At 37.8% G+C, this 19,740-nt stretch overlaps 1 protein-coding gene across 2 annotated transcripts; it reads left to right on the top strand.

Moving 5' to 3' along the window:
* Nucleotides 1-12,519: 12,519 nt before the first annotated feature.
* LOC107599593 (free fatty acid receptor 3-like) lies at nucleotides 12,520-17,960 on the top strand. Of its 2 annotated transcripts, none has more exons than XM_016291234.1 (3): nucleotides 12,520-12,751; nucleotides 15,851-16,022; nucleotides 16,857-17,960. In XM_016291234.1, the coding sequence occupies exon 3, from the start codon at nucleotides 16,897-16,899 to the stop codon at nucleotides 17,881-17,883; it is 987 nt and encodes a 328-aa protein (XP_016146720.1). In that variant the 5' UTR covers nucleotides 12,520-12,751; nucleotides 15,851-16,022; nucleotides 16,857-16,896; the 3' UTR covers nucleotides 17,884-17,960. The 2 variants fall into 2 exon arrangements, with proteins under 2 accessions (XP_016146720.1, XP_016146721.1); XM_016291235.1 differs by lacking the exon at nucleotides 12,520-12,751 and adding an exon at nucleotides 13,554-13,605.
* Nucleotides 17,961-19,740: the final 1,780 nt, after the last annotated feature.

The following is a 19,740-nucleotide window of genomic DNA, read 5'->3' as shown; positions in this document are numbered from 1 at the left end:
TTAACTGTCACCCCCCATTTTTTTAAATAGGCATGAAAGTGCACTATCCAAACTTAAATTGTTGTAATTTATGAACACTTTGGAATACAGACCTAAGGTTGGTCTCTTTTTAAAGAAGAAAATCAGCAGATTATTGCAAAAGTGGAATTTTTTAAAAATGTACAAAAAAAAAAAATTAAAGTATCAAAAAGTTATAGAAGTTTAAATTTACTGTAAAGAAAATGCACTATACTAATTTTATTTTATATATAATAAATATTTTACATAACAGGTTTTACTCTAAAAATTGTATAAAATTAAAGCCATATGTCTAAATAAGTTATGTTCCAAATTTGAAGTTGATATAAAAAAAATTGAGGTTCCTGTGAGATTTTATTTAGGGCGTTATACCACAAACAGCCACCGGGTGCCATTCAAACTCCATTGATTTATTAAAATGCATTTTTCTGTCACAAATGTTTAGATTTCTCTGTCAATATTACTTTGACAAACCAAATATTACCAAATATGGAATCCTGAGACCCAGACCTTTCCAATGATATGTTTTTTGTCAAGATTATAAAAAGGTTTGATTTTTAAAAGTACAATTTCCATGGCAACGCAATGTCCGATTTCAAAATGGTTTTCACAGGATGAATTTTGGGCTTCTAAGCTTTTAAATTATATATAATTTATGATGATTACTAAGAGATTTGATAGAGAAAAAGGACAACAAAAAAAGAGCGTCAAATGTCCCACAGGTGGGACGGTGACAGTTAAGGGGTTTTAAGGGTTACTCTGAGGTTTCTAGGGTGTTCTAGGTTTTATATTCAGCAAAGAACCAGGCACGTGAAATACCTGAGAAGAGTGGTCTCACACGTCACGGTGAGATGATGAAATGTCTCAGAGAGTGAGTAATTGTTGAGTGTTGCTATGCTGTATAAATTATTGAATAAGCTGCAGTTGCGTCGCCCCGTTACTAAGAGACCCGCTTAATTACTGTGTTTACTGCTGGACTCACAACAGCCGACTGACAACACATCTGAAAGTTTCATCAGTCTCGGTAAGTAAAATTAATGTTTTCGGTGATTTACAAATGACATGTATATGAACTTTATTTAACATAAAGGTAGTATTCTTAAATGTATGAATATATAAATCAAAATATTTCAGGTGCAGAAACGACTTTTTCTTTCATTGTTCCACCATCTAAGTTTTACAGCTAAGTTTAACTTTAGACTTAAATGCACCCTGCTCTGTGGCCAATCGATTTATAACCTAAAAGTACAAATACTTAATATAGTCTCTCAATTAGGCTACGAGGTCATGAAATGAGCATGTATGATAAATATACAGGAATAAGTAAAAGTAGATCATTTACTAAACGATGCATTCATTGTTAATTCACATTATTAGCCTATTAGTAGTAGGCTATCTTTATTTAAAAAGCTTAGAGAGTGAATTTAAGGCGCATTACTAATCCCAATAATAATAGTACTACTACTACTAATAATAATTACATAAATTAGGCCTAACCAATGTGGAAAAACATCGTTTTATTAATGTATTTGACGCATGAATATCAATCAGAATGGTAAAGTACAAACATAACTTTTCAGAATCAGGTGGTTAACCGGCGTGTTTACCAGAACTACTACTTTTGTCTTTAATTGTCATCTTGTTTGTCAACTCACTGATGTCTTCACAGACATTTTCAACATCTCGCTAAGTCAGGCTGTTGTCCGCACATGCTTCAAAGCTACCACCATCATTCCAGTACCGAAGAAGTCGTCTCCATCCTGCTTCAATGACTACCGTTCAGTTGTACTTTGCCCTATCCTCATGAAGTGCTTAGAAGGGCTAGTCATGCACCACATTAAGTCTGCCCCCCCCGCCCGGACTCCTTCCAGTTTGCATATCGGTCCAACTGCTCGACCGATGATGCCATCGCCACTACCCTCCACTCAGCACTCACACATCTGGACAAAAAAGACTCATATGTCAGAATGCTGTTCATAGACTTCAGTTCAGCATTCAACACAATCATCCCTCAACAGCTCATTCACAAACTGGTCCAGCTGGGGCTCAACACGTCGCTGTGCAACTGGCTATTGGACTGGGAGACCTCAGGCAGTACGGGTCGGCAGTAACACATCCAGCACCATCACACTGAACACTGGGGCCCCCCAAGGATGTGTGCTGAGCCCCCTCCTCTTCACTCTGCTGACACACGACTGCACACCGTCACACAACTCCAACCTCTTTATTAAGTTTGCAGATGACACGACTGTAGTGGGTCTCATTAGCAACAGAGATGAGACAAACTACAGGAGTGAGGTGAGCCGCCTGGCCGGGTGGTGCAGTGAAAACAATCTCTCTCTGAATGTGGAGAAGACGAAGGAGATTGTTGTTGACTTTAGGAGAGTGCATACTCAACATGTTCCTCTGACCATCAACGGTGCGACTGTGGAGAGAGTGAGCAGCACCAAGTTCCTGGGTGTGCACATCACAGAGGACCTATCCTGGACTGACAACACCGCAGCACTGGCCAGGAAAGCACAGCAGCGTCTCTACTTCCTCTGCAAACTAAGAAGAGCCAGAGCCCCGGCCCCCATCATGTGCACCTTCTACAAAGGCACCATCGAAAGCATTCTGACTAGCTGCATCACAGTGTGGTATGGAGCCTGCAACGCGTCCTGCCGCAAGACACTTCAATGCATAGTGAGAGCAGCTGAGAAGATAGTTGGTGTGTGCCTTATGCCACTTTTTCTATCTCTCTCTTTTTTACACAATGTCCTTATTTGTATATTGTATAGGTTGTATTTTATATATATTTAAACTGTATTTATCTGTATTATGTCTACTGTTAGTGTTAAGTGTTAACTGTATGCACCAAGGGTCTGAGAGTAACGCAATTTAAATTCTCTGTATGTATGTGCTGTACATGTGGCAGAATTGACAATAAAGCAGACTTTGACTTTGACTTGACTTTGTTTCTATGATACCAGCAAACATGGCCACCCTGAGTTCGAAGCCAGGCTTGCGTTAAAGTGTGTCTGACTGGGCAGCCAATAATGAACAGATATCAGACTGCTGAGTACAAACGCAATATTTCACACGAGATCCACCAGGAAGGAAGAGCTCTGTGTAATGAGACAACCAGTAAGGTAATGATCAGGGTGGTTTGATAGCTGTTTGACAGGATAAAAAGACTGTACCACTAATTATCAAATATGTTGCTGTTATTGTCATCAGACAAACTGGGATGAGTATGACAGCAGCTGGCGACTGACTGACAGAATCAATGACGTCACACGCTGGAAGGAGAATCTGAAAGCTTGTACACAGCAAGTGGATGCAGAAATGGACACGCTCACTCTGGTGATTAATGAGTCTATAAAAACCATATTCACACTTAATTTTTCCATTTCTTTAAGTTAACTTAAAGCAACTGCATGTATGTTTTTTTTTTTTACCTTGAATTACCAGTTTACTTCTAATAACCGGTACACTTCTAATAAGGCGAATGGATGTCTGTTCTGGTTGTATGAAAGTTCAGTGAGCAGGTACAAAATTCCGCTAACAGGGCAGATAGTTTTACGGCAGGAACAAATGCACGTGTACAGCTGTCCACTTTATTTAGGACAGTAATATATTTAGGACATTGAATTCCATGCATTTAACTGTAGGAGGCACCAAAGACGCAAAACTACACAAAACTACAATACAGTGGATTTAAAGTGCCCCTTTTATGACTTTTCGAATATTACCTTTCATGCAGTGTGTCATGTAGCTGTATGTGAAAATAAACTATCTGCAAAGTTGTGAAGCCGACAGTGAACAATAAATATATAGTTCAGTCATGAAACTCTAGATGGCGCTTTCTGACGGGGTGTTAACATAATAATGATATTCAGAGATTTAAACGACTTGGCACAAGCTGATTGGTTCATGCTGCATATGCAGCCAATGAGCTTACTGCCTTGCATTTATATGGCTGGCTAGGATTCACTTGGATTCCTGCAGCGCGCTTTCAGAGTTCTCTGAAACCCTCCACCTTCCCCAGCTCCACCTGTATAGATCTGCTACGGGGTTATTTTGTATGCTATTTGTGCAGCAGCAGTATGTCTTAAATACTCATGGCACCGTATCGCCTTATGCATTGGCAGTAGCAAGTATCTGTACTTACTTGCAGCAGCAGCAATAATCTACAACTACCGCAATAACCAACAGCAGCGTAGCAGATCTGTTCCACCAAGACCAAATATATTAACATTGTCATATCCATCACCATGCTAAAATGTTCAGAGAGTTGTCATGATTGAAATAAAGTTATTGTCTATCAAAAAAAAGAGTCGGCTCACAGTCGCCTAAACGAGTCATCAGGAATTCGAATCTTATTCTGTTACGGCTCTACGTCACGAAGTAACACATTTGCATAATGTCTGCCCACGTTCTAAGATACATCGCCAACTTGCCCGCCCACAAATGGTAAAATTTCCATGTGGTTAACATCAAGTCGAGAAGACGCTGTATCCTACGCTGTGAGAGTAAATTTGTTTGATCACATCTTATAATTACCACAAACTTGTTAACACTTGACACTTACCACTGAGAAACGTCCTGCTACAGTCTGTTTACGAATCAGTCTCTTGTCGATCAGCCAGTTCAACTGTTTCATCATCAGACTTCGGCTCGAATTGGTAAGGTACAATCGATACCATCTTTTCTATGTATTGACAAATCTCTAGGGCTGTCATTCCGTCATGGCAATGGGCGTTTCGTTTCCGACACGCGCTGTACGCGGTAGACCAATCCAGAGCCAATCTCTCTATGGCTCTGGACCAATCACAAATGACTGCGCCATCTGACCAATCACAGCAGTGAGGGCTCACGGAAAGGAGGGGTTTAGAGAGACTGATTCTTTGAACTGCTTTGCACGAGTCGTTTACGAATAATTTAAAAACGGTAAAATTAAATATATTTTTTGAGAAAACTAAAGTGTTTTTTGACCTTGCATGCATGTAAACCTGTTTTAGGAGACTCATAAAACAATATTAGCAACCTTAAAAATTGCATAATAGGGGCACTTTAAGTATCTGACATTCCTAAATTTATTTATAAAAACACTGGCAAAATAAAAATAAAAAAAACTGGTGAATAAACTGTTTTCACTCAGAAATTGTTCGTACATTTCACAATTAATTACAAGGAAACATCAAGTAACACACTGAGTTAAACATGACATTTTGAAGTAGAAAGAATGAAATAGTACTTATTTTGTAAAACATACTCCGATAATTATGGAAGCCTGTTTCTGCCACAGAATAAAAGTAAAATGAAATAAAAAGGATATTTAAACTCAATCCTTACTTTACTTGCAATTCTGAGTTTATATCTTGCAATTTTAACTTTTTTTCTCACAACTCTTGAGTGTGTCACACAATTCTGAGAAAAATGTCAATATTGCGAGATATAAATTCTTGGAATTTTTCCCTCGCAATTCAGAATTTTCTTCTCAGGATTCTGAGAATTGTGAGGAAAAAAGTCAGAAATGTGAGATATAAAGTCACAATTAACTTTTTTCTTCCGTGGTGGAAACAAGCTTCCAAATAATCTTTGTTTTAATTACAACTCTAAAAAAACTATTTTTACAGTGAAAAAATTTATTGTAAAAAAAAAATTAGAAAGACTTAAAATTAAATTAAAAAGTGTATTCATGAACCCATAAAACATTGATCAGTCCAAGGAAGAGACAGAACGAGCCCTTGCTGCCACTGTTCTGCTTCTTGAAGTTACTGCGGAGTGCTTGAACCTCAGGGAAGGTCGTCGTGGCTAGGAGCTAGTCAGTGACCCTGTAGAAGCTGAACTGAAGAAGGAAGAGGTGATTGATGGAGCACAACGTGTCCTTCAGCAGTGCATCGATCAGGCCTTTGAACAGCTGTGGTAAGTACATTGAGATACTTTGTTTATTTTGGATGACAATAACGCTTAGATACATTCTACATCATATCTCACTTGACTTTTGTCCGTTTATATGATGAAGATTAGGTGGTTGCTAATCTCAGCATATCTTCTTAGTCGCTTACAGGAAGCATGGCAACAGCTGACCATTGACCTTCAGGATAAAATAGAGGCCCGTGATGTGGACATGTCACCTATACAGTCACCTGAGATCTCCCTGAAGCCCAGCCCCACGAGAGTGCCCCCCGGGTGAGTAAATGAGTAAATGTGCTATCCTTAATATAATGTTAATTTAACATCCCAGACTATATTATAGACCAAGTTCTGTGAAGGGACCCCAAATAGGTATTTATTTTTATTTTAAACCTCTATTTATTAATTTTTTTAAATGTCTGTAGCGTTACAAGATCAAGACATTTTTTATAAATATCTTTTAATTTTCTGATTTTATTTATTTTGTAGTTTTTGACGCAAACAAAACTATTTAAAACATTAATTTAAATAATATATTATAAAATAATAAATATTACAAAAAACGCTATGTTATTACGGGCATTATACAGAGGTAATAGGAAAGGAAAATGCCATCAAAACTTTCCTGGCTGAAATGTGAGTTTACAGGTATGATTTAAACACCATAAATCGCACAAAATATTAATTATTCATCATCAGTAGAGCAAAACACACTGCATGTTGACATATATGTGGGTTATTTGGTGATTGCTAACTGCGTTTTTATTTTGAAACATGACGTGCTCACGTTTAATTAATTAAATCACAGCCGTATAAAGTTTAATGAGCACATTTAAGCAATAGGACAATTAATATTTTTCCATCCCCGGATTTAAAATAGAGACTTTGAGACCCGGATTTAAAATTGACACTATTTATGGAATGCAGATGACACACAGATTACATCCAAGCAAGTTACTGAACTCTCACTGTATGACGCCACAGAACGTTGTCCGGTCCAGTTCCTTTCACACAGCAGTGTTGTGTTTCTGTTAATCTGCGTGTTGACATATAGATACTCTCGTGCTGCGATTATTTACTAGCGAATGCATTGTACATTCCACTTACAGTATATCGATTGAACACGTGGAACATACCAACTAAACAGGGCCTAAACTGAGCCGTTCACTATATAGGCTACTACAACCAGGGCATCGCTAAAAATGAGTGTGTGAGTTTGTTTACAGAATGCTGTTGTCACTGCTGCAAACTTCATACAGTGGTGTGAAAAAGTGTTGGCCCCCTTCCTGATTTCTTATTTTTTTGCATGTTTGTCACACTTTAATGTTTCAGATCATCAAACTTAAATATTAGTAAAAGATAACACAAGTGAACACAACATGCAGTTTTTAAATGAAGGTTTTTATTATTAAGGGAAAACAAAATCCAAAACTACATGGCCTTATGTGAAAAAGTGTTTGCCCCCTAAACCTAATAACTGGTTGGGCCACCCTTAGCAGCAACAACTGCAATCAAGCGTTTGCGATAACATGCAATGAGTCTGTTACAGCGCTGTGGAGGAATTTTGGTCCACTCATCTATGCAGAATTGTTGTAATTCAGCCACATTGGAGGGTTTTCATTATCAATACAAGCACTTCAGTCAAATTCAATTTATGCAATATGTCAAACTTTTAACCCATGGGGGAAAAAAGTCAACCCGTGGCAACATTTTAAAAGTAGCCCAATCCCACAGGAAAACTGTAGACTTGGCAACCCTGGTCCAATGGCTTGTTCCGAACTTCCACAAGTTTTTGACATCAGACAAATGAACATATTGACACAGGACTGTACTCATTTATAAGTCAATGACGTAAGTGTGACATTTAGCTACTTGGTCTGGCCAGTCATGGTGAGGTAATAAAGAGGAAGTACAGTAGATAGACATGTTTTGCAGACAGTTTTATCCAATACGCCTTACAGTGTTTAAGGGATACATTTGATCAGAACCAGCATTGGAGTTGCCAGCACTACGATCTACCAGTTGATCTGCAAAAATGGGCAAATAATTGGTAAGAGAGAGGGTGGAAACTAGTCAGAGAGAACTAAATAAATTAAATAAATACACTGATTTATTAATTGCATAATAAGCTGTATTTTCTTGATTCCAGTATTTTACCAATTTGTTTACCAGCCTCAAGATAGAAAAAAAGTTTTCGATGTGGTAATCGTTTTTTAATTATTGCATTTCAAACCTTTATTTGAGTTTATGAGCTAGAGAGGAGCAAACATCTTAAATATGAAAACATACTAACAGGTTTTAATAGATAGTTGTATAATGATTATTTTCTTGACTCGTGGTAATCTGCATGTGGATCATTGTGCCATATTGTTAAATGGCCTTTTTGTATTCACAGACCTTTACAACAACAATGTTAATCCAGCTGTCAACAGATTTCTATTTCATGTGTGGGAAGGGAAGCTAATGTCATATGAAAACCTCTGTTTAGATTGGACTTTGACTCTCAGTGATGAACATGATAAAAGAATATATATATAGCCAGTATTATCATGCTTAATAAAATGATCCAAAGGCTTTTTGCAAGCTGCTATAAAAGTGTCAAGTTAATTCATTGTATGCGATAGCCATTCCTGAATGACATCCCCAAACAGACTCCTAGTGAGTTTACAGCTTTAGTGGTTTAACAGTCCAGTTTATTTCAAGTGACAGAGTCATGGCTGGATGGGCTCAGCTTCCTGCAAAGCCCAATTATTCTGAATCATTTCACTAAAGGGGCCTGATCTAGTGTGTGCACCAAAGGCAAATAAGGCAATGTGAGACCACATAAATGCCATCTTGCTGCATTAAGTACCCATCCCCTTGCCTCATATCAGACCAATTCAAGCTCTTAGATGCACTAACCGCCCATCTAACGCTCCTCTCACGAACCCCTTTTGTCCCCCTCCCTAATTTTTGCCTTCCAAATAAATACAAACTTTTGTGCAAATATGAACTTCCTTATTGTCTTCTTGTTTTTTCCTCATGCAGATTGAAGAGTGCTCCACACTTTACTTCTCCCAAATGGAATAAAGAGAGAATACTGGCAGCCAATGGAGAGCCTATAAAAAGGAGGCATTAGTTAACTGATCTAGGTGAGCTACGAATCGACAAACTGATCTGACATGGAGTTGACTGCGTCCAGCTTCGTCTCATTGTTGGTCTACATCTTGACCTTCTTGCTTGGACTTCCCGGCAACCTCCTCGTTCTTTTCGTGTACATCCGTAAGGCTCGAAAACATGGTGCAACCCCCAACGTAGTCTATGCTCTTAACCTGTGCGTGGCAACCACTTATGTTTGCCTCTGTATTATATGATTACATTTTTAATGGTTTTAACTAAAAATATTAACAATATTAAGTTATTATAATGACTAAAAATTGTAAACTAGCAGCATCTAGTGGATCTTTTGAACATGAGGGAAGATCTATAGTAAATTTGAAGCGGTTCTATGGAGACTCCATGTATATTCTTTTATTTCATCCAAATCTGGACAACAGTGTAGTATTGTTGACCCATGTGCTTAATTTGTATCTATTCTGTGAAACAGTTATTCTGTAATTATTGTTATTTGTACTATAAAATGTATAATGTGAAATGTGTAAAATGTTTAATATGGGTGCTGTATTGTAAATATAATTTTAATTGCTCTTACATTCTCTTGGACTATTTCATTTTCCTGGTGCAGTTTTTGTGTATGAAAATAATGAATTGATGCCGCATGTAATATTATAAATATTCTTTTTTTTTTTATGTGTACACCGTTAAATACTTCATGTTCACACAAAAGTCATTGCAGGACCACAATGATGTCCAGAAATTGTTGATATCCTTAAAGGGATAGTTCACCCAAAAATTTAAATTAACCCATTATTTACTCACCCTCAAGCCATCCTAGGTGTATATGACTTTCTTCTTTCAGATGAATCCAATCGGAGTTATATTAAAAATTGACTTTGATCTTTCAAGCTGTTTAATGGCAGTCAGCGGGTGTTGCAGTTCATCAGTCCAAAAGAAGTTAAATAAAGCACATCAATCCATAATAAAAAGTTCCTCACACGGCTCCGGGGGGGTGAACAAAGGCCTCCTGTAGTGAATTGATGCATTTTTGTAAGAAAAATATCCATATTCAAAACGTAATTATCACTTTAATCTAGCTTGCCCACCAGTTGTACACGGAAGCAGCTCCGGGAGGATGACGTAAGATGTCAGCGTTGCACATGCGCCAGTGAGTCTCGTGAAAACCAACGTTTGTTAACAGGAGCAAAGGAGGATGACGTAAGATGTCAACGTTGCACATGCGCCAGTGAGTCTCGTGAAAACCAACGTTTGTTAACAGGAGCAAAGGAAGCAAAGTTTCCTTACTTTAGCAAAGGAAAACCAGTCTCCTCTTGGCTTATGTCAAAATCCTCTGGCATTCTTCTTTACAAATCCTCGTTTCGTACTTCTAATTCGTAACAGTTGTTTTGTTTTGATCTCTCCCCTGTTCGTCACTTCTGAGCGGTGCATGCGCAACACCGACGTCCTACGTCATCCGCCCGGAGCTGCTTCCGTGTACAACAGTGAGCGCAAGCTAGATTAAATTGATTATTAGGATTTAAATATGGTTATTTTTCGTACAAAAATTACGGCATGGCGTGAACACACCATAACATGTCTAATCTGTTCTGTGTTTTCATTGGTTTTAGTTCTGCTTTAGTTCTGTTTCACTGTATTGATTAGTTCATTTGTTTCCACCTGTGTTCATTAATTATCTTGTTAGTCCCAGTGTTTATATACCCTTAGTTCCTTCCAGTCTCTGTCCGTCTTGGTTTGCATTTATGTTTGGTTGTGTTTTACTAGTTCTCCTGTGTATTCTACACAGTCATGGCCTAAAGGTTAGAGAGTCGGACTTGCAACCTAAAAGTTGCGTGTGAATAACCAGCGCTCTCTTCCACCCTCGTCACTTCACTTTCACTTTAAAACCCTGATTCTGAACATTTTCCTTCGTCGTGTGCTTTTTGTGACAACCAAACCGTGACAAAAAGACGGACCCTCCAAAGTGAGTACCAGTAAGATGGACTTGCCTGCAACTCGAAAAGCCTCGAGGCCTACACCCAATGGCTCAACTGCCCGGTGTGGGTCCTCGGGAATCTTTCGCCAAGTTCGTCGAGTGGGTGCTGGTGTGCAGTGGATCCCCGTACACCATCTGCCCCTTGATGAAGAACTCACAAGCCACGCTCCGACTCCTGCGCCACCAAAGACCAGCCATTCACCAGCGAGTGAACCGACGGGGCTTCTGCTAGAGCCCACCACAGACCATGGAGACTGGCCTGCCACGATGGACAAGCCTAAACCAAAGAAAAGGTTGGAAGGAGTCATCACCCCAGAGCCCATTCCACAACGAGAGTATGTCCAGGTGTGTGAGCCGGCAACACCGCAGATCGCAGAGTGACTGCTTGTGGAGCTCGAGGGCTGGGAGGAAAACTCCGCCCACACTCCCGTCACTGTGTGTGAGTTTGATATGGCTTCTGGTGGATATTTTGAGGAACTTAAGGACATTTTTGAGGAGGATCTTATAGACTGGTTTGGTGAGGTTATCCCCAGTTTTTCTGAATCTCCAGCACCCCCTGTTTCTCTAGAGTTTTTTGTATCTCTAGCGCCTCCTGTTTTTCTAGCATCTTCTGTATCTCCAGCACCCCCTGTTTCAGCTACTCTGCAGCTCCCATTGACATTGAGGACCTGCCCAGTGTCTTCAGGCCATCAGCTCCACCCAGCACAGAGGATCCCCTGGTTCCACCTCTTGCCTCTGTGCCCATCGCTCCTCCTCGGCCTGTCGACACTTCGGATCTGCCTTGGCTCCTCCCTCCCTCGGCTCCACTGGGAAACATCGGCCATATGGCTTCTCCGGGCTCCCTCGTCTCTCCAGCTCCGCCTTGGTCAGCCATCAACTTGCCTGCACCTTTGGCTACATCTGGCTCCACCTTCGCCTTCCCCCCAGCTCCACCTTCATCCCTGATCCCACCGGCTTCACCTCTGTTCTCTGATATTCCGACTCCCCCTCGGACTCTCATTGCCGCGGCTCCACCTCAGTCTCCAGTACCATCAGTGTCACGTGAGCTCTTCGGCTCATCGCCTCCACCTGGGTCTCCATCTATGGCTGCATTTCTGTCAGTCATCTCCAGGGTGTCTTCTACCATTCAGTTGTCTCCACCATGGCTCCTCCCACCCTTGACTCCTTGACTCCTGGCAGATTTCCATCTGGCTCCTCCTGTTCCTGGCTTCCCCTTGGCTCCTTCCACTCCACCATGGGCTATTATTTGTTATGAACTGTGTTTGTTTTTTCCTTGCTCCACACCCTCTTCCAGAGCCCCCGCCTTCCTCATTTAGTCTTTCTTTTTGCGATGCGAGGTCGCGCCTTCTGGGAGGAGGCAAACTGTAACATGTCTTGTCTGTTCTGTTTTCATTGGTTTTGTGTTGATTAGTTCATTTGTTTCCACCTGTGTTCATTAATTATCTTGTTAGTTCCAGTGTTTATATTCTAGTCTCTGTCCATCTTGGTTTGCATTTATGTTTGGTTGTGTTAGTTCTCCTGTGTATTCTACATTTAAAAACCTGATTCTGAACATTTTCCTTCATCGTGCACTTTTTGTGACAACCAAACTGTGACAGATAGTCCTTTGTTTTCACATTGAGTAAGTGTGGACAAATGCCCATGTGATAGTTTGCAATAAGGCACTACCCAGGAAAGATCAGAGAACTGATAAACATGCATGTTAAAAGTGAAAGGGAAGCCTATGCCATAACCTGAAGAGTTTTGGTGAGTATTTAAAAGTCTTAAAATCTTTTTAGATGGTTTTGACAATATGTTGGACTGGAATACACCTATTTTACTTATTTATTGTAGTGAAAAACTATAAAACACAAAAGTGGTAACAGTCACTTTTACAAAATATCTCCAAAGTATGTACTAAAATAAAAAAGCTTTCTTGAAATAACATTATTTCAAGGTTCTGATGTAACATATATGTATTTTTATTTAAAACAAGATGATAGCAGTGCAACAATGTTACCCTGCGGAGTTGCATGATTTTCTCACATTTTGCGTTCACATTAACTTTCTCCATTAATTGTTATTTATTATATGCATCAGTATTTTATATTTAATTACTAATTAAAAATATCTAAATCTGGTTGCATGAAGATCAAAATTAACATTTTGAATTACCTCATTTAATTTATGTTTTTGATTGGCACAGGCAATTGTTTTGTATTACCAATACAACAAATTTGTTTTTTCAAAAAGCTCTCTGCTCTCAGCAGTTTGATCATGGCACATAGATGATGGAATCAATATTAAGTAATTTAATACAAAAGCCATTTAAGGTTCAGCCAAGAAAGAAAGAAAGTATTCTACAGAATTGTAATGCTGCTCTTGCCATACTAACAGTTCATAATGATTACATCTGTGCACCTGTAAAAAAGGAAGAAAAAATTGACCTGAGGGTACTGATGCAAAGAAACTGGGGGGAAAACAGTGGCTCAATTCTAAACATTCATAACATATAACAGAATGCAAATCATGCACTGTTTACTGTATCTATACCATCCAGCACATTTCAAAAGAGTCCATTGATTTTATCAAGACTAATAATAGAGAGAAATACCTTTTTGGTAAGTTCCAAAACGCTTATGTTTTTAGTATTGTTAAGAACTTTTTTATTTTACTAATTTTTCCATAATATTAAAAAATCTAAGAATACATCTCAAAAGTGTGTGTGTTTATATTACAGGGGCTGTTTTAAGAACTTGCAGAGTTGTTTTCTACAGAAGAACTTTACCACAGGCCGATAACAATGCCAGAAGATTCGACAGTGTTTCTCGCCATATATATCATCACATTCCACTTTGAGAGCAGGCACTTCAAGGTTTCTACATGAATGAACATCCGATGGCATGTTGAAAGATACACTACAACTTACTGAATGTGTCTCATGTAACCGTGGAAAGACATCAGCTTGAAAACATTACTCTTTTTTTTTTATTATAATATGAACTTGTGTACACATCAATTGTTATACTTTTAACCTTAACAAGGGTTCCCTGTATAGTTTAGTTTAGAAAAATTGAGAAAAAAATGACATGTAGGGCCTACTTAATCGCAAGCTTGTTAATTATTCCTGAATAATTCTCACTCCAGGCTGAACTCAAAAGTTGGCAGCCTTGTTTGAAGTAAGTTGACGTTTTAGGTTTCCTGATCAACATTTAGCCAACAAAATTCACTGTATAATTTAATGTTAGATTTTTTTGCTCTAACCTCTGGTTAATCGGATGATAGAAATAAGAGAAATAAGTTTCATTAGACTAACATTTGAAGTCACAGTAGGAATGAATAGCTAATGTGGGGTAATGTTAAGTAATCAGCAATTGTAGGATTTATTCATGCTTTTTTTTATGCCAGGTTGGAGTATACACTGATTTTCTGTCATGGTCTATGGAACCCCTGAATTAGCCTTGGCCACCCCATGTATAAAACTAGCTCCGCCACTGAGGTTAGGTTGTGGCGGTCAGCGTGAGCATCGCCATGCTGTGGTGTTTTTCCAAACACATTTTTTGTGAAGGTTGTTTTAAGTAGATATTCGGACACAAGAGTACATATATATGTATTAATTTTTGTTCTGCTTTAAATGGCACTAAATGTATATGATTTAGAGTGAGGGGAAGTATGTTTATAGTGTTTATAAATGTTTGTTAGATTTCTTAACGGTCGTTTTATTTATCTTTTTTATTTAGTAAAATGTGACTTATACACTCAAACTTGTTTGTTTGTTTGTTTGTTTGTTTTTCCTGACCTGGTGCAACTTTCCGAAAAATATGGTAAATTTAATCAAAAGGACTTTATTTCTTCTGTGAAACAGCATATTTTGAGAGATGGCGCAGTAGTGTTTTTTTTTTATGTTTAAAATTAAATTTTTTAATGTTTAAATGTTTAATTTGTTTGTTTGTACAAAAACGGTTAGGTTACCAATATTCTTCAAAATATCTATGCTCTGCAATATTGTGTTCTGCAGAAGAAAGAAGTTATACAGGTTTATAACGCCATGAGGGTAGCCTAAGTAAATTATGAAAGAATTTTCATTTTGGGTTGAACTATCCCTTTAAGCTATAGCAATAAAGCAATCCTTCCTGTTCCTATAGAGCCCCTTTCCTGCAGAGTTTAGTTCCGACTGTAATTAAATGCAACTGAATCAACTTGCATGGTCACAAGTTTACCTGAAAATTACAGCCAGGTGTGGAACTAAACTCTGCAGGAAGTCGACTATTCAGGATTATGAATGAGTAACCGTGAACTACAGGAAACACTGAAATTTTAATTAGTCTCATAATAAACCTAATCCTTTTATAAATAACACATGCAGATGTTTTAACTTTAGAGCCAATATACTGTATTAAATTAAATTGTATTCATTAAAAAAATATTCTTTATCCAGAGTCCATTTTTCTTGCTGAAATGGATTATATTACTAACATGTTGCTACAACACATATTACTAACAAATGAAAAGATCCAACATAAATATAGCAAATTTTCATTCTGGGTTTCAGTCAATATTCACTTCAGTTACAAAGACACTATCAAAAGGATGTAGATCAACTCGATATACTTTAGTCTTTACTATGGCCTAGTAGCTGAATCCTTTCTAATTAATTTTTTATTTAATTAATTTCCATGTATACACACACACACACACACAAACACTTGCTTCTTATCTTGCCAATATGTTCCAGAGGACAATATAGTGTTTTTGGGGGACCTCATATACCCCATATGCAGCAGTTATGACAACTTCCTGTGTTCTTCTCACTGACTGTTCCCAGGGTTGCCAAGAGACATTGTTTAATGAGCCTCTGTGTTGCAGATTGTGCTCTGAATTAATTAAATTTCCGCTGTTTTGAGACGTTGCACCCATCACGTAGTCTGATCACACATTCAGAATGTCTAGGACAGAGGTGAATGAAGCTCGCAGATACTTTGTGTGAAACTGGGGAGACACAAAATGCTGTGGATCCTTATTTTCCTACATTGCGAAGGTCAGTATTTTTATTTATTACAGTTTTTAAACAGAATATTTCTTCAACATCAGGCATGTGTTTAAAAGCTTGACTTTTATTTTTATTATTATTTTTTTTTTAAATGAATAAACTTACAATTTTTCGTTTTATATAAAGATCATATTAAAACTATATTGGAAACTTTTCCAGTGTTTCTAACATTTATTTTGCTGTTTTTCAAATGCCCTTTATGTATTGATTTTATTGTTTTACACTTGTCCTAAAGCCAGACGTTCAATCTTAAAATATAATAAAAATCGATTATTAAATGCATGACTAAAACTATTATAATCTAAAGACTGAAATAAATAAAAATAATTATAATATTTATTGCATGAAAAAAAATTATGACTGTCCCACAGTCGATAGCATCATTTGCACAACACAGTTTTTTTTTTAAAAAGTTGGTAGACTTTTAGTAAAGTACTTTTGTTTTGCATCATTTACAATAAAGTTATTAAAAAAATGTTATTTAATTAGGATACATAAAATGCTAGCTTTGAAATAACCCTTTTTTCATTCATTTTATGACAAAAATAATTTTTACTGTCATTTGCTGAATGAAAAAAAGCAAGTTAAAACGTAAAAGGTATAAAAAACAATTACAAACTAATTAAATTAGTAAGAGTTGTTTTTATTTCCTAAGTCTGTAGTTGAAGAAATATCCTGTTATAAAATCACTGTTTTCGTATATTACAGCATGCATTATGAATTGCTCTTTGGATTTGCTTTACATTGGTTAAAACCATTACCATTAGAGTTATCACCATTCCTATACTTTGTACCTTATTGCTGTTTCTGTTCTCTGCGCAGTGTTTCTATGACCCGTTGACCATCTGTGAGGTACAGACTAATGGCCAAGTTAAACTACCAGCTCCTCTTGTCAGTCTACATCCTCACCTTCCTGATCGGCCTTCCCGCCAACATCCTAGCGTTCTTTACCTTCTGTCTAAAGGTTTACCGCAAGCCCACCCCCATTGACATTCTCCTGCTAAACCTGACAATATCTGACCTCATCTTCCTGGCAGTCTTGCCATTCAAGATGAAGGAGGCCACTGACAACTTGAACTGGAGCCTGCCATATTACCTGTGCCCCATTAGCAGTTTCCTTTTCTTCTCCACCATCTACACCAGCACGTTATTTCTGACTGCGATCAGCATAGAGCGCTATCTAGGTGTTGCTTTTCCGATTCGATACGCTCTAGGTCGCCGACCACGCAACGCTGTAATTGCAAGCTGCTTCCTCTGGCTTCTGGGATCTCTTAACCTCAGCATCGTGTACATTGTGCCATACATACCCTCAAGTGATAATTCAAGCAGCAGCAAGCTACAACCCAATCCTCACGTGACAATTTGCTACGATTTATTCACTGAAGAGCAGCTGAGCATTCTACTTCCTGTTCGTCTGGAGCTTTTTCTCGTACTTTTCTGTATACCCCTCCTCATCTGCTGCTTTTGCTACATAAACTTCATACGAATCCTCTCCAATCTGCCTCATCTCGGACGCCGCCGTAGACTCAGGGCCATTGGGTTGGCGTTGGGGACTCTGTTGGTTTTCACCATCTGTTTCAGCCCCTATAACGTCTCGCACGTGGTTGGTTTCGTCCACGGTGATAACGAATGGTGGCGTCACTTTGCTTTGATCTCCAGCACTCTGAACGCCTGTTTGGACCCAATCGTCTTTTACTTTTCTTCGGCTGCCGTTCGCAGCGCCATACACGCATGTGTTAATGGTTTAAAGGAGAAAATGCACATCATAAAATGCAGACGATGCTGTTCTGCTGGCCCTTCCAAAACTGAGGCCTACAAAGAGACAAACCCACCTCTTGACTTGGGGTGAGAATTGAGCTACAGATTATTTTAGTTCATTTAGGCCTACAGAAAGAAGTGTTGTTTGCAAGTACCGTAGAGTTTACTTTCTGAGAGGTCAAATAAAATCAAAAAATGTAAATGTGAAATTGCAAATAGTTATTCACGAGAAATAACGATATATAATTAATGAATAAATTACATCTGTTGATTTCCTGGAAGTGTGTACACTGTCTAGATATACAAAGAAAACTACATACTGTAAAATGTAAAGTAATTATTATCACATTATGTTATTATTCCTCATAAAGTGAGTTTCTCTATGGTAAAAGCTGTAAGCACAGCACATCTGACATTAAAAGAACAGCTGATAACCACAGTTTACAAAGTGTATTTAGCCTTTAGGCTCTTCTTTAATGATCACACAATATTTTGTATGTAGAGGCCATTTGCTGATAACAAATGTCTAATCAATAATACTGATAACACATACTGTTTCATTTTATTTTGTTACTGTTATTGCAGCTTGTTTTTATTATTTTATGTTATCACCCCTCTCATGAAATGCATTTCAGTGACCACTCACAAAAAGACAAAAACACAATAAAGTCAATAAGCATATTTAATATAAAATTATATATTATAAAAACATAAATATTATATAAAATCATAAATAATAAATTAGATAAATCAAATAAAATAGATATGATAAAAATAATTAAGAAACTATATATAAAATTTTTTTTTTTTTGGAGGCTTCTCTTTGGGTGAAACTTCAAGGGTTGCTGCGTGTTCAGCTCCCATACCCCAAAAGCCTCTCTCAAAAAGAGCCCCCAATTTATTCATATTTATATGTTATTCACACATCAGCACGAGTCCATGAGAGTGTCCTCCAAGGTTCTGGTTCTTCAAACTGGCGAGGTAACTTGGAATAGAGTGCCTTTTTTCCCCTCATTGCTCATTATTTTCTTAGCACAAAATACAAGATTTTCTTGTTCTTCTTTACAACTTTTTCAGGAACTTCATTGCTCTGATATTTCCATGAACCTCCTGTTAGCATGGTATGATAGTCACAAAACTCACTCCATGATTTATAATACAGCATCAAAAGAATGTTGTGGAAAAACATGCTAGGATACCTAATAACTTCTGAGAACAAAACGGCACATACTGCAATGGCATCTTGAGGGGTCAGTACATAAGATTCAACATTGTCATGGTTCCCCACCATGTAGTTCCAAATTGTCTGAGAAAATTTTTTAGCATTTTTTTTTTGTTGATAGTTTCAGTGTTGCATAAGAAAGATTTTTGTCGTGAAGATGTACTGTATGTACAACAGTATAAATTACTTGCTTGCAACCGTACTGAGAATCTCCCAACTAAAAAGATGATATCCTGCCTATCAAAATTTTCCTGTTTGCACCTAAATCCGCAGAGATAAGTGCAGAGATGTGTCTCAATATAAAGCATACTTCAGGGTATTCACTGACACAATGTAGCTGGCAAATTGCTAGAAATTCTCCAATATTCATGATTTCTGCAAAGGTTCCCACTCCAAATGAAATAATGGCCTTATTTTGAAGATCTAACTTTGACTGGTGAGTCTGTCTTCATCCAGCACAAATCCATTGCAGCATGGGCTACTGACACATTAACATACAGGAGTATTGTCCTTTTAAGGCCGTACCAAAGGTTGATACACTTACTATGTCACAATATTTTTCCTGCGTGTAGACACATCTTTGGCTCGTTTTTATCGCACTGCGTAACCGCCGCGTCCACTGAAGTCCAATTCAAGTCCACAGAGAAAAGACATTGTGAAAATGAATGGTTTTATTTTATTTATTCTTTTTTTTTTTAAATAATGTACTCTGCCCATTTTGTTGTA

This window comes from Sinocyclocheilus grahami, unplaced genomic scaffold (assembly GCF_001515645.1).
Source record: "Sinocyclocheilus grahami isolate Dianchi unplaced genomic scaffold, SAMN03320097.WGS_v1.1 scaffold268.1, whole genome shotgun sequence".
Taxonomy (NCBI): domain Eukaryota; kingdom Metazoa; phylum Chordata; class Actinopteri; order Cypriniformes; family Cyprinidae; genus Sinocyclocheilus; species Sinocyclocheilus grahami.
The sequence above is the reverse complement of the archived record's forward strand: the minus strand, read 5'-3'. Positions and strand labels throughout refer to the sequence as shown.